The sequence below is a fragment of the Dipodomys merriami genome, unplaced genomic scaffold (genome assembly GCF_024711535.1).
Source record: "Dipodomys merriami isolate MVZ:Mamm:240054 unplaced genomic scaffold, mDipMer1.0.p SCAF_160, whole genome shotgun sequence".
NCBI classification, from domain to species: Eukaryota; Metazoa; Chordata; class Mammalia; order Rodentia; family Heteromyidae; genus Dipodomys; species Dipodomys merriami.
Genome location: NW_027202938.1, coordinates 703,708 through 730,525, shown reverse-complemented (window position 1 = coordinate 730,525; position 26,818 = coordinate 703,708). Strand labels below are relative to the sequence as shown.

The 26,818-nt window shown below is 37.3% G+C and overlaps 1 protein-coding gene across 3 annotated transcripts in view; it reads left to right on the top strand.

Annotated features, from left to right (window-relative positions):
- The window catches only part of Lama4 (laminin subunit alpha 4), a 174,511-nt gene that overhangs the window by 135,123 nt on the left and 12,570 nt on the right, over window positions 1–26,818 (top strand). For all 3 annotated transcript variants that reach the window (XM_070024772.1, XM_070024773.1, XM_070024771.1), the window contains 17 exons: window positions 3,334–3,450; window positions 5,248–5,427; window positions 6,306–6,445; window positions 10,111–10,284; window positions 10,882–11,027; window positions 11,449–11,611; window positions 12,524–12,657; window positions 13,281–13,452; window positions 14,530–14,661; window positions 15,269–15,411; window positions 17,287–17,425; window positions 17,860–17,997; window positions 19,641–19,774; window positions 20,293–20,457; window positions 21,486–21,621; window positions 24,603–24,790; window positions 26,070–26,259. In XM_070024772.1, the coding sequence (XP_069880873.1) occupies window positions 3,334–3,450; window positions 5,248–5,427; window positions 6,306–6,445; window positions 10,111–10,284; window positions 10,882–11,027; window positions 11,449–11,611; window positions 12,524–12,657; window positions 13,281–13,452; window positions 14,530–14,661; window positions 15,269–15,411; window positions 17,287–17,425; window positions 17,860–17,997; window positions 19,641–19,774; window positions 20,293–20,457; window positions 21,486–21,621; window positions 24,603–24,790; window positions 26,070–26,259 (2,591 nt within the window). The remainder of the gene's footprint in view (window positions 1–3,333; window positions 3,451–5,247; window positions 5,428–6,305; window positions 6,446–10,110; window positions 10,285–10,881; window positions 11,028–11,448; window positions 11,612–12,523; window positions 12,658–13,280; window positions 13,453–14,529; window positions 14,662–15,268; window positions 15,412–17,286; window positions 17,426–17,859; window positions 17,998–19,640; window positions 19,775–20,292; window positions 20,458–21,485; window positions 21,622–24,602; window positions 24,791–26,069; window positions 26,260–26,818) is intronic.

Here is a 26,818-nt window from a genome sequence, read left to right as displayed (position 1 = left end):
AAATTACTATTGATGCCAAAGTTAACTACAGATGAAATGTAACACTATACCAAGTAAACTATAAGGTGTGTGTGTCTGTGTGTCTGTGAGTCTGTGTGTCTGTGGGTCTGTGTATGTCAGTAGCATGATTCTAGAGTTTCCTTGAAAATAGGGAGGAAAGATATGGACACAAGAAGTCTGTCTTTATTGTGTTAAATGTACTATGTGATTTCTTTTTTGTTTGTTTCCTTTGAATGTTTCTCTCCCTATAGCATATGCTCTGTTGTCACTGTACTTGATTTTGGTACCTTGCATTTTGTATATACATTTGTCTGATCTGGGGAGGGGAAGTGATATAACAAAATGCTGAAACAAGGACAAAGGATGACCCATTGCAACAACAGGACAGAATATTGGAAACAAGCTTTACAACTTTGGGCGAGGGTGGGGTTGGGAGGTAAGGGGGGTAGGAAAGGGTAGGGAGGAGTGTGGGAGGTGGGGGAGGGAAGGGATAGTGGGACAACAACAAGGATGGACAAGTAATGTACTCATTGCCTTACTCATGTAACTGTAACCCCTCTGTACAGCATTTTTACAATAAAATAAAATGTAAAAAAAGAAAATAGGGAGGGATTTTTAATAGCCAAAAGAAATAATCTTGAAGAATGTAAGTTGGAAGACTTGAAACTATAAGGTATCAGAACTAATAATCTTAGAATGCTAAACAAAAAATGAAAGATTACAGTACTTAATCATATCTTTTTATGCCCCAAGCCATCTTTTATTAAAGTATTTTTATCTTCAAGAAGTTGTACAAAGGATGCCATTCACCAAAGCAGTTTATAAATACAGTGCATCTTGATCAATGTCTCCTCTTTCAACATCCTCACCCACCCCTCCCAACTTACCTCCTCCCTGACTTTTCTTAATTTTAGGTTGAATCTTTTGCCATTTAGCAGAGCAGTTTATATATATAATGCATCTTTATCTGTGGCATCACTTCCACATCTTCAGCCCAGTCCAACCTCCCTTTTCCCTTATATTTTTCAATTCTGTGGTATATACAGTGAATTTTTGCCTGCATTCTCTTCCCTTCCCCCTTCCATTCTTCTACACCACACGCTTCTGCCCCATCTTCCCATCTTGCAAGTACTCATTTCCTGGTACTTATTTTGTTGGGCTTTGACAACTCTTTTTAAAGAATTACACTATGTGTGCTCTCCATAGTTAATTCATTTGTAACCCCTTGTTTATCATCTAATGTGTTTATAGGCACATTTTAAGAGGGAAAACATGCAACCTATGTTTCTCCGAGTCTAACTTAACTTCAATTAATGTAACTTTTTCCAAGTCTTTCCATTTCCTTATGAATGGTACAATATCATTCTTTCTGATGAATAAGTAGAATTCCATTGAGGAGATATACCACATTTCCTTAATCCATTCACCCATTGAGGGGTATCTGGGCTGATTCAATATTTGGCTATGGTAAATAATGTTGCAATGAACATGGTTGTGCTGGTAGCAGTGTTGACTTGTTTGTGCTCTACTGGATCAATGCCCAGAATTGAAATTGCTAGGTCACAGGAAAGATCTATGTTTATTTTTTGAAGAATCTTCATACTGCTTTCCAGAGTGGTTGGACAAGCTTAAATTCCAACCAAACCCATAGACCTATAGCCATGTAATATTTGATAAGAAAGCCAAAAACATAGATTGGAAGAAAGACAGCCTTTACAACAAATGGCACTGACAAAATTGCTATCCACATGCAGATACTGAAATGAGATCATTCTGTATCACCTTGCACAGAAACAATTTAAAATGAATCAAAGACCTTAATGTAAAGCCAGAAACTATGAAAATGTTACAGGAAGGGATAGTAAACACTAGAGCTCCTAAGTACAGGTCAAAACTTTCTAAGTAAAGACCCAAAGTCACAACAAATCAAAGAAAGACTAGATAAATGAGATTTCATCAAACTTAAAAGTTTCTTCATGGCAAAGGACATAACTAACAAGCTAAATAGAAAGCTCACAGAGCGGGAAAAGATTTTTATCAGTTATACATGAGACAAAGCTCTAATATACAAAATATATTCAAAGCTCAAAAAAATCAAACTCTAAAAATATTAACCCTGAACAACAACCTAATTAATAAATGGGCTAATGACTTAAAGAGATATTTCTCAGAAGAAGAAGTAAAATGTATCAGTAAATACATAAATACTCAACATCTCTAGCCTTAGGAAATGCAAATCAAAACAACACTGGATTCTACTTAATCCCAGGTAGAGTGGCCAATATGAAAAAAAACTAACAATAACAAATGCTGGTATGGATATGAACAAAAGGGAATTCTATTAATCATATCTTTTTTTTCCATTGTGGGGCCTAAAATTGGGCATGGGTGCTGTCCCTCAGCATTTTACCTCAAGGCTAGTGCTCTACCACTTGAGCCACAGTGCCACTTCCGGCTTTTTCTGCTTATGTGGTGCTGAGGAATCGAACCCAGGGCCTCATGCATGCAAGGCAAGCGCTCTACCACTGAGCCACCTTCCCATCAATCATGTTTTTTAATAGAATTTAAAACCAGACAACAGCAGAAAGAGATCAAACTCAGAATAGTGGCCATTCTTGGGTAAGTGTAGACTCCCAAGAAGCGTGGTGTATTCTAATAATGTTCTATTTTCATGACCTGAATGCTGTCTGTGCTCATCAAGCTAGGGATTTATAACATGTACCCTTTTCTAGTTATATGCTAGATTTAATTAAAATGTTATTGAAGTGGCTCACACCTGTAATCCTAGCTATTCCAGAGGTTGAGATCTGAGGTCCTTGATTCAAAGCCAACAGGGGCAGAAAAGTCCATGAGTCTCTTATCTCCAAAAAGCTGGGAGTGGGCTATAGCTCAAGTGGTACATGCTAGTCTTGAGCCAAAAAAAAAAAAATGCCCAGGGACAGTCCCCAGGCACTGAGTACAAGCCAAAGATTCAGGACCCAAACCAAAAAATAAAAATAAAATAAAATAAAACACTTTTATATAATCACTCATCATCAAAGAGGTAAATTTCAGTTTTTTATTGATTGTACTGTTGGATGTGATTCATCATATCTCTGGCTTTATTTCTCAAAGAAATTAGTATTATGGTATCTTAACTCACTCCCAACCGGTGTTACAAATTCTCTGCAATCCTGTACTTCTTGCTGTAAATGGTGAAATGATGCTCTATTTACAGAGTAGTCAGAATATTGTATATGAGTCTATTGTTGATCAGGATTTACACTGTTTCAATGGAGACTTTTGCTAGGCGTCTTCAACCCAGTGGTACATTTTGCTGTTGCTTCTCCATAGGCAATGAAGCAGCTGTAGCTGACACCAGCAGGCGTGTGAGTGGAGCTCTCTCAAGAAAGGATGTTCTTAAAAACATATTAAATGATGCTGTGAAGAGACTCCAAGCAGCAGAAAGAGGTAAGATTCACTTGAAAGTCTCAATTGTTTACTGGTATATAAAACTAATCTCTATGGGAGGATTAGGCAATTATCAATCTTAGTATATGTTTCTAAAAAGGACTTGTGAATATTTTTATGAATTAATATCCCTTTCTAGGGAAAAATAACCAATATTCATTACCATGAAAAACTGTCCAACAATACTAAAAAGAAGCTGGAATGTATAAAAAGCTATAATCACCCTAAAGTGACTTTTATATCTGAGAGCATTTTCTTCCCATTTTCCTCTGTGCCTGAGCACATACTGAAGTGTTTTAATGGGTTCATGCTGTTCTACTTCTGGACAATCTGCTTTCTAGCGAACATCCGAACATCCGTCCTTGTTAACAAACTGCCCTAATTTGGCTGTTGACTTTCTCTGACCCCCACTTTAAACAGTTTCCCTCTGTTACATATCAAGTTATTCTTATCACCTAAGCAGGGAGATCAACAAGTCCAATGGAAAAAAGAGCAAACATTTTACCTAATCTGGACTTCAGGAGTGTCTTAGAAAGCTGAGATTAGAAACAGATGTGCCTTCCTCCACAGAGTGAACATTAAGGCAGTGCTAGATGTGAATGTTTTGCTAAAAATGTGCACATCTTAGTCCAGCAAAGCTCTGCCCTGGGGAGTGGTGGTGAATGGAGAAACTTTGTTGTCAGCCATGCATCCAAACTACTGTTTATTGATGCTTTGTGCAAGCTGAGTACAGAGTTAAGTGTTCTAGAGAACTTAGCTTGTGAGACATAAGTATCACTATTAACTCAAGGCTATAGGAGCCCTGGAGCTAGTGAAGGTTAGGGAACTTGTTCTAATTGGCATGAGTAGGAGAAAGCAGATCCAGAACCAATGATAGAATCCAGAGTGTGTGAGGTTGAATTGTTTCCTTGCTTTACAAATCTGAAGCTCTAACATCATTTAAGTCATCTAATTATTTTTATTATAGAACTAACACATGACCCTAATAGCAAAATAACAAATAAGAAAAACAAAGGACAAAAGTCACAGTCTCATCACTTAAACAAAAAATAATGTACAATGTTTTCATTTTCAGTATGTCATTTTATTTTGCCAGTCCTGTGCCTTGAACTCAGGGCCTCAGCACTGACCCTGAGCTTCTTTTGCTCAAGGCTAGCACTCTACAACTTGAGCCACAATGCCACTTCTGGCTTTTTTTTTCTGCTCATGTGGTGCTGAGGAATTGAACCCAGGGCTTCATGCATGCAAGGCAAGAGCTCTACCACTAAGCCACATTCCCAGCCCCTATAATTTTTTAAACAAAATGGGATCGCACCATTGAAACTCTCTTATAAAATTTTTATTAAGCCAGTCACTTTTTAAATTAATTTACTTCTGTAGTCAACGTAGGATCATTTTTATGGCAAAAGCATCCCAGGAGAATACTTTTCCATAAATGGAAGAGGTATTTGTGATGAATTTCAGACATAAGCCTAAGTTAAAAATCTCAAAATCTCATATGCATTTTCTCTGGCTCTCTCACTTGAGGAAATTTGTATCTCCCTTTTTTTTTAAAGTTACCTCTTAATTTGAAAACCTTTCAAGTCAATTCTTGGTTTAATGAGACTGGAGTCTTGCAGATTCACTTATTAATACTCTGCATTTTTGTATACTTGGATTGTATTATAGTTAACATACATTTAAATATTCATTTCCCTTACTATTCCAAATCTTGAGGTCTAGTTTATCCCTGTGACTAACTGAGTATTGGTGTTCTCCAATAAACTCCAAAGTGAATGTCTTTGTGCTCTATGGAAGGGGATGCTCAGCTGCGCCTTGGTCAGTCCAAGCTGGTCATCCAGGAGGCTAACAAGGCAATGATGGAGGTCCAACGGGTCACTGGCCCCATGGCTGGCAATCTCACAGACTGGTCACAGAATCTTCAAAGTTTTGACTCTTCAGTTTATAACACTGCTGTGGACTCTGCTAGAGATGCAGGTATGATGTAAAGCAGAAGCCAGGTGCTGGTGGCTCACAACTGTAATCCTAGCTACTCGGGAGGCTAAGATCTGAGGATCGAGGTTCAAAGTCAGCTAGGACAGGAAAGCCTGTGATACTCTTATCTCCAATAAACCACTCTGAAAAACAGAAGTAGCTCTGTGGTTCAAATGGTAGAGTGTTCGCCTTGAGCTGAAGAGCTGAGTGAGAGACAACACCCAGGTCCAGAGTTCAAGCCCAATAACCAACAAAAAAAAAATGTAGAATGCTCCATTTGGAGTTTGGATTGGAATATTGTAGAAGTTAATTGAGAAAAATGTTACTCAGTCATCTATCTATATGCCTATGTCTGTAGACATAAGAAATAAATGTGCGTTTCATATAAATAGATACTAGGTGTCTATTGAAGTAAGTTTTTTCTTGGTGAAATAATAATAGTGGTTGTTTTCATCAGTGGAAGCTTTTGCTGAAACAGTAACAGCAGTAGAGTGATACCCACACAGGCTTCCTGGAAAACATTGCCCCTCTTCATTTTGTCCGATGAATTCATGGGCACCTGTTAAATCATTTATAGTAGAAATCAAGTGGAATCTGTGCTTGGTGATTAAAGAGACATGTGTACATTTGTTATGGATCCTGCCCTTGAGCAATGTACATTCTAAGTTAGCCTATTCTGCTTTCAACTTATACTAATAGGTAACCTAAATATCACAAAGTAGAAATGGATTATACCTTGGACTTTAAACTATTAATTTGGTAGGATGAAAAATAACTTCTCACATTCTACTAGAGGTCATCATGTGCTTGTTGTCTTGTCACTTGATTCCAGAAATAGATGTAATATTCAGCTATTTACTCTAGCGACTTTTTTACTGCAGTAAGAAATTTGTCAGAAGTTGTCCCTCAGCTCCTGGATCAGCTTCGTACTGTTGAGCAGAAGCGGCCTGCAAGCAATGTTTCTGCCAGCATCCAGAGGATCCGAGAGCTCATCGCTCAGACCAGAAGTGTTGCCAACAAGGTAACTGCTGAGAGGTCTCATAGTCACTCAGTTATAATGAGAACACAAAGCTGAGCTCCAACTCCTTGGGCAGCTCCTGGGGCCTGAAACCTTCCTTCTATATAATCCAACACACAGAGTTCTTAGAATCGCAGAAGGAATTTTGAAAAAAATGAAACAATCTCTGCACCAGAGCGAGAACACACACACACACACACACACACACACACACACACACACACACACACACACACCTATGCAAACATATATATGTATATGTACATATATAGCTATGCATAAATGTGTATATATACACACATATACATATATACGTATACACATGTGTACACATATGTATTTTTTGTGTGTGCCAGTATTAGGGCTTCAGTCAGAGCACTGCATTCTCTCTTAGCTTTTCCTGTTCAAGGCTGGAGCTCCATTACTTCAGCCATATCTCAACTTCTGCTTTTGGCTGGTTAATTGGAGATATGAGTCTCTCAGATTTGTTGTCTGCCAGAGCAAGCTTTAAACTACAATCTTCTGAGTATCTAGGATTACAGACATGAGTTTACTAGTGCTCAGCTTCAAGATTGATATCTTTTTAAAGTTGGTAAAATATTGTAATGCGTAGCATGCATTCAGAACCACAAAGTTAATCTAGTTAGCAAAGCTCATATAACAAACAAAATCAAGTGCTAATGAAAAAAGACTTAATTCAACATTATCATTTGCTACTTTAACAGCTGCACAATTCTAATCTTGCCCATCTGTCCTACCTCTTTAAGAAATTCTCTGGTCCACACATGGGTTGTGTGAAGCTTTTATGGAACACTCCATATGCTTAGCTGTCCTCATCCAAGTACCAGCTAATTGAAGAAACACAATAAGGACTCATTTCTGAGTTTCTTTTAAAGGAACAATCTAGGAACAAGGACACTAAAGCCAGTGTTTATATAAACATCCTGACACAATAATCTAACACAGAGTTCTTAGAGTCACAGAAGAAATTCTGAAAAAGATAAAACAATTTCTGCTCCCAACCTCAGAGCAAGAAGAACTCAACATACAAACACATATACACAATACACATACACACTGGTATATAAGCATATATACATACACACATCTATACATATATGTGTATATATATACCTATAAACCCACATGCATCTATATATACATATGTATACACTCATTACACACACACACACACACACACACACACACACACACACACACACACACACACATATCTTTTTGTGTGTGCCAGTGTTAGGATTTAAAGTCAGAGCCTTGTATTCTCTCTTGGCTTTTTCTGTTCAAGACTGATGTTCTACCACTTCAGCTGTTCCTTAACTTCTGGATAAGTATAGTTAATAATAATTATAATAATTAATGGTTTTTGGTGTGGCAATGTAGGGCCTGGTAACTCTTTTCAGTTTGATTTTTATTGATCTATGGGCTGGCCTCACCATTTTTACCACCAAATTATACACTTTTCATTTTCACAATGAAGAACAGGGCACTGTAGACAAAGAGTAAGAGCTTAACTATTTTATAATGATGGAGATTATTCTTGCTAACTATATCCAACTTTTAAATGGTATGTGATAAATTACCCTATATCACCTTATTTGGATAGCTCAGTGAATTTTTTTTTTTGGTCCGATCGTGGGGCCTGAACTCTGGGCCTGGGTACTGTCCCTCAGCCCTTCAGCTCAAGGCTAGCACTCTACCACTTGAGCCACAGTGCCACTTCTGGCTTTTTTTTTCTGCTTATGTGGTGCTGAGGAATCAAACCCAGGGCCTCATGCATGCAAGGCAAGCACTCTACCACTGATCCACCTTCCCAGCCCAGCTCAGTGAATTTTTGAAAGAAGGTTTCTCTTAAGGTATATTAAAGAAATGTTATGTTAAAAGCTACATTTCTTGTTACTCAGCCATCTAAGTAACAAACAATCACAGTTTAAAGTCAACTTGAGTAAACAAATCTAAAAGACTCTTATCTTTGGTTAATCAGCAAAAAGCCAGAACTGGAAGCATGGCTCAAGTGATAGAGAACCAGCCATGAACAAAAAAAGCTCAAGGCCCTGAGTACTAGGGAAAAATACTAGGTTTCTATGGATACTTTCTTGTAATATCATTTATATGGAATTATAGCTTTGGGGACTTAGTCACCTAAAAGCATTTTCTAAAAAGAGTCTTAGCCTACAGTCATCTCCCCAAAGTGTGGTGCTTTTCCTACAAACATACTTTACAAACATACCTTCTCAGACTCTTGATTCTTACAAAAAAAGCTTCACTCTCACATCCTGCTTGATTGTTTGTTCAGATATATTGATATTTACTCCACTGGCAACATAGGACAGCTGTACTCTCATCACTTGGGAATAGAATCTTTAGCTTCCTGGCAATCAACATCAGCCAAATCAATATTAATTAGTGTAAACAAATCCAATTATTCAGAAAGATCTGTCTCTGAATACTCTAAAAATCCCCAATGGGTCAGATTAGCTCAGCATGTCAGAAATGTGCTGACATTGTGCTTTGTTGTAATGTCTTTCTGAAAACCATTGTAAGAAACCTCTTAAGGAATTTCTAATTATAATTATTACAATGATAGAGCCAAGAATTTGGAAACCCTTTCTTTATTGGTATTAGCTTGATTCATTTTCCCATAAAATTGTTTGTTTGCATATTACAAATGAGGAAACAAAGCTAAGTGACTTGTTCATGGTTATCTAGTTACTGCATGGTAAAGTCACATTTCAAACCTACAAGCTGACCAGGTCCAGACTCGTGTGTGTGTGTGTGTGTGTGTGTGTGTGTGTGTGTGTGTGTGTGTGTGTGTGTGTATATGTGTGTGTGAGCTGGTACTAGGGCTTGAACTAAAGGCCTTGATGTCTTAAGTTTTTCTCTCAAGGATGTTGCTCTACCACTTGAGTCACATCTCCACTTCTGACATTTTGCTGGTTAATTGAAGATGATAATTCAAGGATTTTTATAACTAGGGTGGCTTTGAACCACAATCCTCAGATCTCAGTCTCCAAAGTAGCAAAAATTATAGGCATAAGCCACTGGTACCCAACTAAAGGTGTTGCCCAGGCTGGTCTCAAACTCATGATCTTCCTACTTTATACTTCTTGTTGATTATCAACATGTGCTGCCACAGCTGGTTCAGACTTGATTGTACAAACATGGCTAAAGGTAATTCCAACACCTTACCCCATGATCCTTTAATAATGACCCTGTGGAGAAAAGTTCTATCTGCATTAATACTCAGGATTAATTATACTTCTCCTAAATAATTAGTTTTTGTACAGATATTAGGGGCATTGTGAATTGCATAATAGGTCAGATGTCCCTTCAGGCTGTTTGGTCCAACCCAACCCGAGTATATATAGTTCATTATGGAATTCTTATCTATCCTCATGCTTCAATCTATGATGTTCTTTTATTGTTCTTGCTTTATTTTATCTCAACTCAAGTGTAAACTACTGTATTGTAATCTGCCTTCAATTCTTTTTTTTCCAATAATGGGAGAGTGTATAAAGTAAATAAATGAAGGCCAAAAGAGCTCTGATTTTCCCCCTCAGGAAAGAAGGAAGACCACTGAGAACTGTTTGAATGCATGTGGTCCCCTTCTGCAGGGCATTTGTTAATGTAATGATTTTCTCTAATTCTAGATCCAAGTCTCCATGATGTTTGATGGCCAGTCAGCTGTTGAGGTGCACCCTAAAACCAGGATGGATGACTTAAAGGCCTTCACATCCCTCAGTCTGTACATGAAGCCTCCTGTGAGACAGCCAGACATGGCTGAGATTGCAGATCAGTTCGTTCTCTACCTTGGAAGCAAAAGCGTAAGTATATAAGAAGGGATAATACTAAAGGGAAAACTGCATTTTCTCTTGCTGAAAACAAAGTTGCCTAGACAAACAGGCAAACTCACCTTCTGGTAGCTAAGAGATAGAAATCAATTTTGTGGCAAGATTGGAGGACAAGGGATGCCTTCTCTGTGTAGGATATTTCTGGCATTGCTTCCTAGCAGTAGCCTATTATTATGTTTGATGAATCTGAACAGAGTACTTCAAAGACCTTTGGAATAACCGCAGCCTATTTATATTTGATCCTGCTTGAAGGCACTGCAGCAATTTACAGTGTCAGGATGCATGATATCCCGGCTAGCCTGATCATTTTTGCATACTCCCAGAATTGTGTGTCCTAACTTCCCATCAACTTTGCACAAATTTTCAGTCAAGCTCCTTCCTACCAGGATGAACTTGGAGCAAGCATAGGGACAGTAGAATAGACATATTAGTCCAGAACAGGAAATATCAATGTCAAGTTTAATGTGAATTTTGGGTAACAATGCATGCCCAAAGTTGCTCATATAAACCATATATTTTGGACTGCTGATTGTGTTTTGATGATATTCATTTATATGCATTTTATTTCAGGCCAAAAGACAATACATGGGCCTTGCAATAAAAAATGATAACCTGGTATATGTCTATAACTTGGGGGCTAAGGATGTGGAGATTCCCCTGGATTCCAAGCCTGTCAGTTCCTGGCCTGCTTACTTTAGCATTGTCAAGATTGAAAGGTGAGGCAACTGCATAGTGCATGGTTTGTATGTACCTTGTATGAGAAATTGATGGAGCACACATCTGTCTATAGCGGTTATAAATATGTTCTTCCTTTTCTTCTTTCATTATTTCTATATTCCTTCTCAAACACCTTAGTGAAAAAGAACAGGTTAGAAAAATGGTCATCATTTTTAAACAGTAACCAGTTTATTAGATTTATTTTACCTGGCTAATCCAAGAGCTAATTACAAAGTAGTATGTTTTCTCTCTTCCCATTGACAGTCCATGTTCTATAAATGCTTATTAATAGGATCAAATCACCAATTTTGTAATGAAGAGAAATTATAATTTCAAATTAAGGAAGTATATATATATATATATATATATATATATCAAACTATCAGATTAATAAAGTATGTCAATCCTTTCTCTCAATAGGATAGGGAAACATGGAAAGGTGTTTTTGACAGTTCCAAGTCTAAGTAGCACGGCAGAAGAAAAGTTTATTAAAAAGGGAACCTTTGCGGGAAACAATTCCTTATTGGACCTGAGTCCTGAGGACACGGTGTTTTATGTTGGTGGAGTGCCTTCAAACTTCAAGGTAAGCCATCCAGTTACATTTTGACTTATTACAAATTGACAATGATTGTTTTCATAGTTTATAAGCCTATAGGCATAGGGAGAACTATGATAAGGGACGACATTGATCAACATGTATTATACTCATAATCTGACTTGTGGAATTGTAACCTCTATATGACTACTAAACACTAAAAAATGTTGTAAACTCAGCTCAGTAAATAGACTTCTGTACCAGAATGTATAAATCAAATATTTCTATTCTCTACTACCTGTCTTTTCATAGAGTCAAATGCTAGTCAAGCTAGCACTTAAAAATCAATTAATTTTATTTTGATATATGCAAAGATAATCATTATGATCCATCTGCTGCAAGAATGCCTTGCAATACACATTTTGGACCTAGTCTTAAGCATTGCACATGAGCAATTTCACACATGCCTATCTCAACTGATAGGTATGAAATAATACTTTCTGCAGAGAGAGTAGGCCCTAGGGGAGACCATGAGACCTGATGAAGAGTGACAAAAGAAGCCTTAGAGGATGAGAAGTCAATCTAGCTGTTCCAGGAAGTCTGTTCCAGGACTCTTAGTGCTTATGGGCACTATATTGAACTTCACTAAGAATCACCCTCTCTCACTTTGTAGCTGATCAGTAATCCCTGCCTCACAAAACTGATGTGAGGATTGCCTTTTGTCATGAATTCATTGTCTAGCACACAGAGTACACATGGCCCCACATTCTCTGCTCAGGTGTGCATTAACAGACTGTTCTTCCAATGATTGGGCATCGAGTTGTTGCAAACTCTGATCTAGAAAGATGTTTATGTCTGTGAGTAGGTCCTCTTGACATACGCTCAGCTTTATGGCCTGTTCTGTGTGGTGTGGAGGAAACGTGACCAGAGGATAATTGATTTTATTTGTCTGTTGCACAGCTCCCTCCAAGCTTAAACCTGCCTGGCTTTGCTGGCTGCCTGGAGCTAGCGACACTGAATAATGATGTGATCAGCTTGTACAACTTTAAGCACATCTATCACATGGATCCCTCCAAGTCAGTTCCCTGTGCCAGGTAAGACACAGTGAAGGTTACTAAAGACTGATAGACAGGCAGGAGTGGCCAGCAGGATGGTGTTTGTCAATATACAGATTCTCCAACTTGTGCTTTGAGGAAAATGGTTGTGAAATTATACAATATCATGCCTGCAAAAAAAAAAACTCTTCAGTTTTTCTCTACCACAGATGAGCACAGACTGGAAGGGTTTCCTGGAGACTTAGTATATAGGGTAAAGAAGAAATTCATTAAAAATAAATCCGTTTACTTTGTGTGTAGAAGGAAGGCAGCACTGGGGCTTGAACTCAGGGCCTGAGTACTGTCCCTTAGCTTTTTCCCTCAACCACTCAAGCTACAGCTCTACTTCTGGCTCATTAGTGGTTAACTGGAAATAAGAATCTCACAGAGTTTCCTATCTGGGCTGGCTTCAAACCACAATGCTCAGATTTCAGCCACCTGAATACAAGGTAAGCCACCTTACCCAGCCCAGTTAACTTACTTATAAGTTCTTCATTTCTTCCACACAAACAAGATTTCACTTAAAAGTAGGGTCAATGGGAGACCAGAAAATGGGGTAAAGGATCTCTCTTGAAAAACATGACAGAAACAATAATGTTTATATGATCCTGTTTCCGTTTCAGAAATAAACTGGCCTTCACTCAGAGTCGAGCTGCCAGTTACTTCTTTGATGGCTCCAGTTATGCGGTGGTGAGGGACATCACAAGAAGAGGGAAATTTGGCCAAGTGACTCGCTTTGACATAGAAGTTCGAACCCCAGCTGATCATGGCCTTGTGCTTCTGATGGTCAATGGAGTGAGTAAATCGAAAAGATCTACTTCTTTATTTCCCTTACTTTCTGCTGATTACATTTCCAGGTATCTTTCCAGACTGAGTGCATCATTCCATGAAACTGAATTTCTAGTTTAGAAATCAAGATTGGACTGTTGTTTGCCCTTCAGAGAAGCTACAACTGCAGCAAATAAAAGCAGTACTGAAATGCATTTCCCCATTCTACATTTTTCAATGTTTGTTAAACACACCCTTTCATAGACTAGGAAAACCATGAAAAATCAGTACCAAGAGCAAAATGTATTGTCTCCCTACAGAAATTTCACACTGGTCTCCTTTCTAAATCATATATCCTAAGCAGTCAGGACCTGACCACTTTAGTGAGCACTGAGTGCTTTACAAGTCTGTGTGTAAAAATGTATGAGGTTTATCTATCTTTGTAAATGATGTGCTATATGTAGACATAAGTACTCATGAAACATTCAAAAGTAGTCATAAAATCTATGCAAAGATAAAATATTGAATAATAATTTTAAAATTCTCATAACACATGCAGAAACTTTTGCTCTCACTAAAATTTATTTTAATGTAAATGTTGGTGATGTTATCATTAAATATCCTAAATATTTCTGAGAATCATGTTGAACTCTTCATGATGCAATTATTCAAAAGATATTCAGCAATGAATATCTTGTAACTGAGTATGATATCTACCACAAGCAAGGAAAATTAATTCACATATGAATAGCTGTGCTTACTAAATCACATACAGTTTTTCAATTTCTTATACCCTTAGCAAAGGTAAATCCTCAAATTTTGGCTATTAAATTTTCTCTGTCCTGATGTCAGTTCTTGCAAGCTAATTATACACAATAAACTTTAATAAAAAGAAGTTCAAAGCCATTGAAAAAAATCTTCATTTAGAGAAATTTCAAAGCCATGAGAAATCATTTTATTTCATAGTAAGAATTGCGTAGGACTTCCTTGATCTTCCAAAGTAATTTTAATAATAACAAAATGTTAGTTCCCAGTTCAGCTAAATCTGACTCTACTTCCATAAAAGCAAATGCTCCCATCTTGACAACTTCCTTCTCTCCACAGAGTATGTTTTTCAGCCTGGAAATGCACAATGGTTACTTACATGTGTTCTATGACTTTGGATTCAGCAACGGCCCTGTGCATCTCGAAGACACGCTGAAGAAAGCCCAGATTAATGATGCAAAATACCATGAGGTAAAGCCATCATACTCTGGGTGGTTTTGGTTTTGGATTTTGAACTTAGATTTATCTAATGATTAAATCAGGTGATCAAGTTAGACTGGAAGAATAGTAATTAAACTGAACAGTTGCACATCTAAAGAGCAACTGAAGAGCCAGGTAATCATTGCTACTCAGGAGACTGAGATTGGAAGGATCATGATTTCATGCCAGCATGAGCATAAGGATAAAAAATCTAGGTGAAGCTGTGTGTGTCTATGATCAAAGTTCCAAGGGAAGCCTAAGTAAAAGGATTCCAGTTCAAAACAACCCTGGCAAAAAAAATGGAGAACTCTATTCATTGTCAATTTCACTTCAACAAAGAAGATGGCACCTGCTGTAGTTCCTCCTCAGATCTCCTCAGAAGGAACATGGAAAACCATAGGTCTCATTATTAGTCTCTAGCTGCCTCTTCTTCCCGAGGAAGTATAAACCGTAGTTATGAGAACAAGAGTTTTCATGTCTGTGAATAAGAAAGCAAAATCTGTTCCCTATTTTGTGAACACAAGACATGAAATAATTAAAATATATACAAGTCTTCAAACACTTTGAATCAAGATTTACTTCATATTATTTCTCACAGATCTCAATCATTTACCACAATGACAAGAAAATGATTTTAGTAGTTGACAGACGCCATGTCAAGAGTATGGATAATGAAAAGATGAAAATACCTTTCACAGATATATACATTGGAGGTGCTCCCCCTGAAATTTTACACTCCAGGTAAAGCTTTTGTGTTAAGTAGCTCTTTATTCTTAGTGCTATACTAATGAATACTGAATAAGTGGAAACGTTTAGGAACATGTTTAAGAAACCCCACTTGCTACTTCTATACATGTACATAGGGCAGGCACACACATGCACCCCGGACCTTCTGCAGCCAGTTCTTATGATGTTCTTAAATTACTATCATTCGTGTAATGCACAGATCTCTCTACTTAATGAATTCCTCGTAGAACATATTCTAAAAGAAAAAAAATGAACACAATCTAATGCAATATTTCTCTTCAACCAGAAAAGCAAAATATATGTATTTTGTTTGAGTCCTAAACTTATTTTTGAGTTATCTAAGGGGCTATGGCTTCAATAATGAAACATTATTCTATCCTATTCGAAATGTCCACTCATATTATAGTCAAAGAACCACAGAGACTTAAAATTGAAAGGCAACTTTTAACAACCCAGTCTACTGGTTTTGATAGAACAACCCAAAGAGCTTTATAAATGCTATTGTGTGTGACCACTTTCCAGAAATTCTACTATATGTTATAGTTTAAAACATATAGTTAAAAAAATAAAAATTCCCCAAGTCAGGTGATTTGCTGTACAATCAAGTTTGAGAATTTCTGATGAAATCCAGCCCCTTATCCATTACAGAATGCCACTGTGTTTATGTGAATTTATCATGTATACATGCTTATTCCAGAAAGCAAAAGATTCTGTATTTAATAACTTTAATTATAAAACTTTTCTCTGTGTTGAGTCAAAACCAGCACCACACGGTTATCATGTTTCAGTGTTTCATGTCTAAATAAGTCTTCCCAACTTCCTTTCCAAACTGAGAAGCCTCTTCAGCCCTTCAATCATGTCATATGGGAGCTTTAACCATTCATCACATTCACCTTTCTGTGCACCCTGGTGTGTCAAGTAACATAATCTTCAGTGTGATCTGATCAGAACAGAACATGGCAGGACTGTTAGGTTAGTCAGTGTTCATCACAGGTACACTGAAGTTATTGGAATATGCTCAAAATCAACTTCACATCCATTCAGTGTGCAATGTGTTCTAGAGAATTTTCTATGCAGCGTGTATGAGGAGTGTTAAGATGGCAGTATTGGACAGGATGCCGTCTAATCTTTTTTTTTTTTTGGGGGGGGGTCCAGTCGTGGGGCCTGAACTCTGGGCCTGGGTGCTGTCCCTCAGCTCTTCAGCTCAAGGCTAGCACTCTACCACTTGAGCCACAGCACCACTTCCAGCTTTTTTCTTTTTGCTTATGTGGTGCTGAGGAATCGAACCCAGGGCCTCAGGCATGCAAGGCAAGCGCTATACCACCTTCCCAGCCCCCGTCTAATCTTAAGGATAAAGGATTTCTTACTTTTCCTGTTGGTCCAGCAGCAAAATATTCCTAATATATTCCTCATGTTATAGTGCATTGCAAATGGGATCACATACATTAGTGAAAGCTTACAAGTTTGGCTTCAGTTCCTAATCTAACATTTGTAATATAAGAGAATAATTTATTTTCCAATTTTTATGATATTACTAAGAATTGACTATTTTTTGCCTCTAGTTTAACCTAAAGACCATCTGTAAGAATAAGAGTATTTTCCTTTATCTCACTGAGTCATCCTAAAAATAATGTAATAACACAAGTTAAAAAATTTAAAAACTATATACAAGTTATCTTGACTTAAAGCACTATTACAGAGAAAGATTTGATATTGCTTATACTTTTTTTAAAAAGTATGGAAATATTAATTGTGATAAAGCTTTTATTAATAATTAGAAATAAGCACAAACTGTATGCCTTCCATGGTCAGGGTAATATCATCATCATCATCATGGCTGCCTCCGTGAGGACTGATTTTTTTTTCTAGGACCCTAAGAGCACACCTTCTCCTGGACATAAACTTCAGAGGATGCATGAAGGGTTTCCAGTTCCAAAAGAAAGATTTCAATTTACTGGAGCAGACAGAAACCTTGGGAGTTGGTTATGGATGCCCAGAAGACTCTCTTGTAAGTACTTTTAATAAATGACACAAAATGTTCATCAGCTGGAAAAGCCCTTTTTGCTTTTCCTGAGATCCTATTCACATCTCAGGCTCTTTTGTAGCAGGAAGAAAACCATATCAAGCTGGAAAGGCTATGTTTCCTCTGACTTGTGCATATGGATCAGTAGCTTTTTGTGAGCATGGCAGGCATTCGAAGACCAGAGAGGCTACTTAAAAGTCATTGGTCACTCAGGTTAGAGGAAAGAGACAACTTAAAATCTCCTCTGATAGAAGAGTATAGTAGGAAGGCTGGCATGCCCAAAATTCAATATAAACTAGAAATCAAAACATAAATTACTTCTCTAGAAACCAACAGGCAAGGCCTTTTTTATGAATAATTGGCTTTATAACCATTTGATAATTACTAAAATCACACTGTACTTGCTTTTTGTTGCACAGATATCTCGCAGAGCATATTTCAATGGGCAAAGCTTCATTTCTTCAGCTCAGAAAATATCCTTCTTTGATGGCTTCGAAGGAGGCTTTAGTTTCCGAACATTACAGCCAAATGGATTACTATTCTATTATGCTTCAGGGGTAAGTATTTGATTTTTTTCTCTGTGAAAACTTTTTGATAACTGTTTCATCTATTGAAAATAAGTTTTGTTCAATAACAAATGAGTTTAAGCTCATATTTTGATTCTCATACAAACAGTGTCTTATTTCAGGTACTATACAGTATTAGACATACCAGGAATTCTTAAAACATTTAGATATACTTCAGAGGTCATGGCTAGAAATCAAGGATTCTGTGACTTAGATAGGGAAAAGTATGTCTCTCTTTTCTGTAGCTTAAATTTATCATCTTCTTCGATGTTTTATGGCAACAAACCATATGACTTTGTCATTTTAAAAGTTTACTATTGTTTTTGTTTCACATTAAAATTTGTCTCAGATATCTGAAAATACCATATCTTCTCATTTCTACTTTCACATCTATTAGATCTGCTACTAGATCTTACTATTTAATGTCTGAATAAAGTATAGGTCTGGTATCATGGTTCATGACTATAATCTCAGCACTGAAAGGCTGAAGCAGGAGAACAGAGAATTAGAGGCTACAGAGTGAGACTCTGTGTCAAAATATGTGTGTGTGTGTGTGTGTGTGTGTGTGTGTGTGTATGTGTGTATAACAGATTTATTGATTTAATATTTTGAAAACTGTATTTCAATCTACTTGGTTTCTTGCCTATTTGTGTGTTTTTGTCTTACACATTTTAAAATATTGTTTTATGAAGAAGTCCACAAAAAATGTTAAGAGCCTCTATTTGCATATTGAACACAAATGCATGTGTGATTTAATGTATAAGATAAAGAGCTTGCATATTCACCTTCTCCTACAGAACATTTAAGCTCACATTACAAAACTGTCATTTCAAGAGTAAAATAAGATCTGATGATGCTAAGAGCCAACCGTTAGAAAACACTGAAAAGGTCATCACCAATATAGATATAAAGAGATATTTTCTTTTTGTCCCCATTACCTGTATCTCACATTTACATCTGATTTCAAATCAGTAGCGTCTGTGAGAATATATGAAAAGCATTTAGCAGGATTTTCTGCCCTTAAAACTGCCTTAAGATTAATCTGGTAAGTTAACTAATGCTTTTTTGTTCACAAAAAGTAGTTTGTTTTGGATAGAATTCAAGAGGAAATTGGAAAGAAAAGCAAGAGTATCATTTGCCAATATTTTAAGACAAGCAATGAACAAAATCAGAAAAAGAAATGACTTCTGACTTTCGAAATTTCTCTCCTGTAACTAAAGATGGAAAAAAGAAGGAAGTATTTTTAAAAGTCCAAACTAACAAATTAACTCTTACATGGCCACCTATCTACATCCTCCAGGAGACATAAATATCATCCTTTATGGAGGATTAAATGAAACTAATGAATAGAAATGCTCAGGCTAGGAAAGTCATTGAAACTAGGACAACTCTCAGCATGACAAAACTGCCCAAACCTTGCAGTTCAAATTGCAGGACTTTTTCTTTTCCCTTGGAACATGTCTACTATTATAAGTAATACCAATATAAGCAAAAGTGACTGTTTTGTTGTTATTCATAGCAATCATTTCACAAGCAAATTTCCCATACAATATGTGTCTTCCTTAAAGCCAATCTTAAGAGTCCATGTTTCAATCCCTGGACTCTTTTATTTAACCACCTGTGCTCGCTTTCAGCCTGATGTGTTTTCCATCTCACTGGACAATGGAACTGTCATTATGGATGTGAAGGGAATCAAGGTCCAGTTGGCAGAAAAGCAACTGAATGATGGGCTTGCCCACTTCATCATCACTTCTATCTCACCCACAAGGTACAGCTCCTCACTTTGGTTCCTTCCCACCATATGTCTGTATTTGTAGGACAGTGATCCTGTCAAACACTGCTATCAGAAAGACACTCTCCTGTTGTTTTTCATGTCGTCAAAACAATAGCAGAAGGAACATTATGCTGTCTTCCCCTCCTCCACCAAAAATGCTATTAATTTTCAAGATATGCCAAATAAATCACCATAAAGTTACTTAACGGAAATATAAAGAGTCTATACACACAACCCAGCTACCATTTCTCCTTGAGTTCCTCTCTAGGTTGTTTTTCAGCCAAAAGAAAAAAACTCTACAAGATTAACTAGTCATGAACTTCTTTACTCTATGGGCTTCCAGTGTTGGCTAGAAGAGTCTTCCTGACATATAGAAATATTCAACCATTTTATCCTGAGCCTCATGAAGAGCCTGACAGAAGTCTTGGTCTTTTCATGCACCAGATCTTTTATTTCAGTTTCATGAGAAAATGGTGGCTGGGTTGTGTGTAAAGACACTGTTTATTTTGCAGATATGAACTGATAGTAGATCAAAACAGACTCGTGAATAAGAATCTCACCAAAGGGAAAGCAGAACAGCCTCCAGCAGGAGAAAAGAAGTTTTACTTCGGTGGCTCTCCCATCAGTCCCCAGTATGCTAATTTCACCGGCTGCATAAGTAATGCCTACTTTGCCAGGTATCATACTTTTATTATTAATGAATCTGCATGATTTAGAAGGGTCAAAACAGTAATAAAAATATTTACATTATTAAGATAGAGGATTATAAAGCTGGGCACTGGTGGCTCACACTGTAATCTTAGCTACTCAGGAGGCTGAGATCTAAGGATCACAGTTTGAAGCCAGCCCAGGCAGGAAAGTCCATGAGACTCATCTCCAATAAACTACTCAGAAAAGGCCAGAAATGGTACTGTGGCTCAAGTGGTAGAGCACTATCCTTGATCCAAAGAAGCTCAGAGATAGCACCCAAACCCTGAGTTCAAGCCCCAGGACCAGCACACACACACACACACACACACACACACACACACACACACACACACACACACACACACACACACACACACACACACAAACACAGAAGACTATGAAATTTATTGAAGGCAACAGGTAAAGCATGTTTGTGCTTCAGCAACTGACATGCTTGGGTTCATGTTTAATTTTTTTCTGCCATTTAATTTCTGCATAACTGTGGCTGAGTAAACCCTCCTTTTGTCACTTAAAAATGCAAATAAGAGTAGTGCCTGCTTAATGGACTCATCATAAGAGTCTAATAAGACAACACATATAAAGCATCTTGCATAGCACCTGGTCTATCACATACTATAAAATAGTAGATGTAATTGTTTTCATACTTATTTTTAAGGGTATACTATAGAGCACATACCAAAATCCCTGTTCAAAGGTTGTCTTGCTAATTTAGTGTATTAATATAAACAAAGCCATTATTCTAGGTCCTTAATACTGAGGCCTGGTGTTCCTTGAAAACAAGAAAAAGCACTGGAAGAATTGAATAGAGACTAAGAAACTGAGACAGGGTCACAGTCATCAGTCACACTGTGTTTGGCTAGGCCCCTGGTTGTTTGTTAACTTTTTGGATAATTGCAGGGATTCTAGATGGGATAGTGACAGTTCAGGACCCATTCTTGCACATAAATTGCCGGTGTTCTTTGACTACCCTCATTTTCCTCTGTTCTCAACACAGGTTGGATAGGGACGTGGAGGTGGAAGATTTCCAGCAGTACTCTGAAAAAGTCCACACTTCTCTGTACGAGTGTCCCATGGAGACTTCACCATTATTTCTCCTTCACAAAAAAGAAAAAAATTCCTCAAAACCTAAGGCAAGTCAGAATGAAAAAGGTAAAAGGTAACACCCTGTGAATTACCTGATTCTTTCCTATGCCAAGAACAGAATTGCTTTATAGAACTTGTTCCCGTTTTCAACTGTCACAGTTGAAAGACAGGGCACTGGCAGTATTGAGAATGTCCGGTTCACCAGGTTGGTTGCATCCATTCTTTTTTTGTTTTGTTTTGTTTTGTTTTTTATTGTGAGAATACTGCACAGAGGAGTTACAATCACATGGGCAAGATAATGAGTACATTTCTTATCAAGCATTGTTGCCTCCTCTTTGTTTCCCCTTCCCATCCCTTCCCATACTCCCCCCTCCCCCACCAGATCCTTCCCCCAACCCCCCACCAAAGTTGTAAAGTTCGTTTTTTGACATAACAACTTGTACATCTCATTGTTGCAACAGGTCCACCTGTATCCCTAGTTAAACGATTTGTTTTTCCCTTCCCCCCCCCCCACAAATTATACCAACATCAAATACAGTGAAAGCAGGGGTTATACCATGGGGGAGGGACATACAAAGCAACATAGAAATCATCTTATAAATATGTTAGAAACAATTGCATGAAAAGAAAACAAAACAAAAACATTTGAATACTTATCTTGGAGTTCATTCCCCTAACATCCACATTCTTGTTCCTGAGAAATACTATTTTTGCTCCTGTCTGTCAACTTCTTAAAAAAATTTCTTATTATAAAGGTGATGGACACAGGGGTCACAGTTATGTAAGTCAGGTAATGAGTACAGTTCTTTTTTGTTGCATAGTGTTCATTCACTCTCTGAGAAACATTTTTAATCAGCTGTTTACTCCTATTTCCAAGTGCTTTCCGTTACAGTGGTTAAAAATGCTCTGTTCTTAGCAATTCATTCATGTGCTTCTCATATATAAGTTAGCAGTCCAGCTCTCTAGGATCAGTTGCTTTCATGCAATAAGCTCAGACTTTTGTCACCATCCTGGAAGTTATTAACATTTGCCATCTTATCTTTGTTCTCCCTCCTTCCGTGACCTTCATTTCAGCCACTCCAAGCACAGTTGTCTATGGTGTCAGCTGGGCTTGCTTCCGCCAAAAATAGTGTATCCTAAAATGATTCTTTGACTACTATTCTTTCCCACTTACTGACTCCCAGTGTGCATGTTATTGGGTTCCATCATAAGGGAAGCCCCTGATTGCCTCTCATTCTTTCAGTCTATTACTCCTGGCCCCAATTTGTGGTGAACTGTTAACAGTGTTAACACTCAGATGTCGTATTACCACCCTAGCCCAAGTTTTTATCGTATCTCATCTAAAGCCCTCTAATAGTCTCTAAAACATTTGGTGCTCTTTGACAGTCTCCTCACAACAAACATCCAAAGCAAAAACCCGAGTCTTTAATTCATGAGAGGGCTTGTGTGATCAACACTGCTTTCCTTCTCTGAGTCCATCTCCTCCCACTTGCCCACATCACTCCCTCCTCTCCTTATCTCTCCCTACACCAATGCCTCTTAGCAATTTCAAGCCACATTCACTTTCTAACTTAAGATCTTCCTATAAAATTGTTATTGCCATATATTAGTTGTATAGAGGTGTTTATTGTGATCTTTCTATGCAAGCACACAATGTACCTTGATAAAAACTCACCCTTTCCATTACACTCTCTCATCCCCCTCCCGCTTCTTAAAATAATTCCCGCAGGTTTCATTGTTCACCTTTGATACCTGTACATGAAGTACTTTAATTATAGTCACCACCCTGTTTGCTCTCTCCTCTCCTACTGACACCTGTCTCTCAACAGATCATATCTGTCTTTGGTGTATATAACATTTTCCCCATGGTATTTCACATATGCATTAGCTAGCTTAACCTCCTTGATTGCTCTCTTTTTATGTCCCCTCCACTCTCATATTCAACAGCTTTCTTTATTTGAGCTTTCCTTCATTCTCCACTCTTCTCCCAAATATTAGCATAGGAAACATCTACTATAATCACTCAACTTTCATCTACCCAATGAGACCTATGTTGACAGCCTGCTTAGATGTAGCTAGATATAGCTTAAATAGTTATCAAGAAATAGTGTAGGGGCTGGGAAGGTGGCTCAGTGGTAGAGCACTTGCCTTGCAAGCATGAGGCCCTGGGTTTGATTCCTCAGCACCACATAAGCAAAAAGCAAAAGGCCAGAAGTGGTGCTGTGGTTAAAGTGGTAGAGCGCTAGCCTTGAGCTGAAGAGCTGAGGGACAGCGCCCAGGCCCAGAGTTCAGGCCCCATGACCAGACCCCCCTCCCCAAAAAAAGAAAAAAAGAAATAGTGTAGCCTCTATTGAAACTTTTTTCAAGGTTGTCTTAATGGATCGAGATTATAATTTTCCTAATATTCCCTTTTATGCATTTATTGTCTCACTTAGCCAATACTTTCCATTGTTTCCTTTTCTCCTTTTTGTGTATAAATAATCATGCACATAATTGCTGAATAAATCACTAGAGTACATTCAAGAGGTAGGACTACTGGACCAAGTCAAATTATTTTCCAAAATAGTAAAAGTAGATATGACAGGAAGCAATGCCAGATGGAGGAAGGTACGGGCCGATAATATGAGTTTTGTTGACTAATTCTCTTGGTGTTGTTGTATTTCTGGTTTTTCTATTTTTTTCATTATTATTTAAGATGTGTGCTCAATTTAAATGATAGGGTGGTTATCTGTCTTATTTCATTTTAACTCTGCTTTATAATCACAGACTAGAATTTTAGGTTTATTAATATGCTTTGCTGTTGTCATGATTTTGTTATTACTGCTTCAGTTGCTGCTCTCATTTGCTTATCAGAGCCAATATTTAGTTATTTGGTGATGGACAGATGAGGAGTACTTACTATTTTATGAATGAAAAATACACAATATCTATTTCGTTATTTTTATTATTATACATGGTGAAGATAGCGCAAATTAATTTTCATTATATCACTTTTATCTCTTAATTTCATTTATTTCCTTTTTTATAGGGAGAGAAAAGTAAAGATGCACCTTCTTGGGATCCTGTTGGCCTGAAATTTCTAGAACAGAATGCCCCAAAAGACTCGCACTGCCACCTCTCCAACAGGCCAAGAGCAATAGAGCATGCCTATCAATATGGAGGGACAGCCAACAGCCGCCAAGAGTTTGAACACTTAAAAGGAGACTTTGGTGAAAAGTAAAGCACCACACTGCATTGCCAGAGACCAAATGCTGTGTGCCATCCTTGCTTGCCGCATGCCATCTTCTGTCCTATGGTCTTTCCTTCCTGTGCCCCCTCAATCCCATTTTCTTATCATCAAAATATATTAAATAATACACCATCATTGCTTGCCAAGAAATTATGTTCTGACTTCTTCTCAAATGTAAGATATACAAAAGTGCATTCTTCCAGGAGTTTACCATACTTAATCAAAAAGAAAAGCTGCCCATGGAAAGGAAGGTAGCCCAAGTTACCATACTCATGTCTGACCTCTTATATTACATGTCCTCCTCCAACAAATTGCTTTCAGATTGAAAGTGGAATGCAACCAAAATGCTGGTCAAGGAACAACACTGAAATTACAAATGCACTTGTATGTCTGTGGCCCTCCTGCTGTCTCAGACTTCTCATTACTTCTCAGTACTTCACAAAACTCTAATTACTCAATAGCATGAATGGGCTTGGCTGTAGCTCAGTGGCAAAGTACTTGCCTAGCAAGTGCAACATCTTGGATTTGGTCCCCAGTACCAAAAACAGCAAAGAAAAAAAAATACAACTTAAAAACAAACCAAAAATAGTATTAGTGATCCATTTATAGTTTTGATACCCAAAAATTCATATGTCAAAAGTCTTATGTACCTTTTTTAAACTTTCATGTAGGAAGTACCTCTAATGCCTTCAAATATGAAGGCCACTTAGGCAGAATCAGTACTTTGTGTTCTTCGGGAAGAATTTAGAGGTAATCATACCATATTTGGAGCCAAAGAAAGGAAGTTTTCTTCACATATATATTTCTATCCTTTTGTATGGATACTTTATTATGATAATATTTATCAATTCACTTTTATTGGGAAAAAATTAATCTGTAATTTAGGTAATATACTTCTATTCAGATTTTCACATCCATACTCACTAGTATGTTGTCCACATAGTCAGTATCTTAAACATGCAGAATTTTACTAGCCGCCACATTTTTCCAAAGTGACACATGATAAAAAAACCTTAACTAGGACAACACTCTTCCTTACTTGTGTAGATGTGTAGAAAAGTTACATGTTTATCCAATATTCATTAATAATGCTAAGGCGTGATAAGTAATTCTGCCGCAGGTTAGATAGAAAAGCTACTTATTTATTGCTTATAACATCTATTGCTATTTACTATTTATTCATCCTTATCATGTATTATTTGGAGAAATTAAGACAACCCTCAGTCTCATTTTACTTACGGTGATCTTTGTCTTCTTATTTACCAGAGCTCAATTTTCTATTCGTTTGAAAACTCGATCCTCCCATGGGATGATTTTCTACGTCTCAGATCAAGAAGAGAATGACTTCATGACACTCTTCTTGGCCCATGGTCGCTTGGTTTTCATGTTTAATGTTGGCCATAAGAAACTGAAGATCAGAAGCCAAGAGAAATACAATGATGGCTTGTGGCATGATGTAAGTTGAAGTATTGCCACAATCTATTGCCACAATGTGGCAATAGAAATATCCATTTTAATATTCTGCTGCAGAGAAAATTTTGTCGTGAAAATCTTGAAAGACACTTTTTTAAAAGATGCTTGATTTATATATAATCCTTCTAACCAAAGGATGATTAACCAAAGTAACTGAACATAAACTGAAGTTTGGATGCTAATGATTTTTACTCAACTTTTTCCAGTCCTTATAGCCTCTTAATTTTTCAGCAATTATTACTAAATATCTTGGGTTTATGCTGTGGTAGATACACAGTGAGTAAATTAGTTCGAAAAATGGGCTGTTACAAAGGAAGCACTTCAATATTCCCTGGCAACAGGAAGAGCTTCAGAGAACCTGGCTAAATATAAGCTGAATTTAGAAATTACACTTGTAGCTTTAAATCATTCTTTCTAGAGGTCAGAAAATGCATGGTGAAAATACAAAGTGAGCCAGAAAAACACACCAATGTCTAAAAAAAGCAAGGTTGGCCTGGTGCTAATTTATAACAAAGGACAGGATTTCTGATGTGTTTGGCATT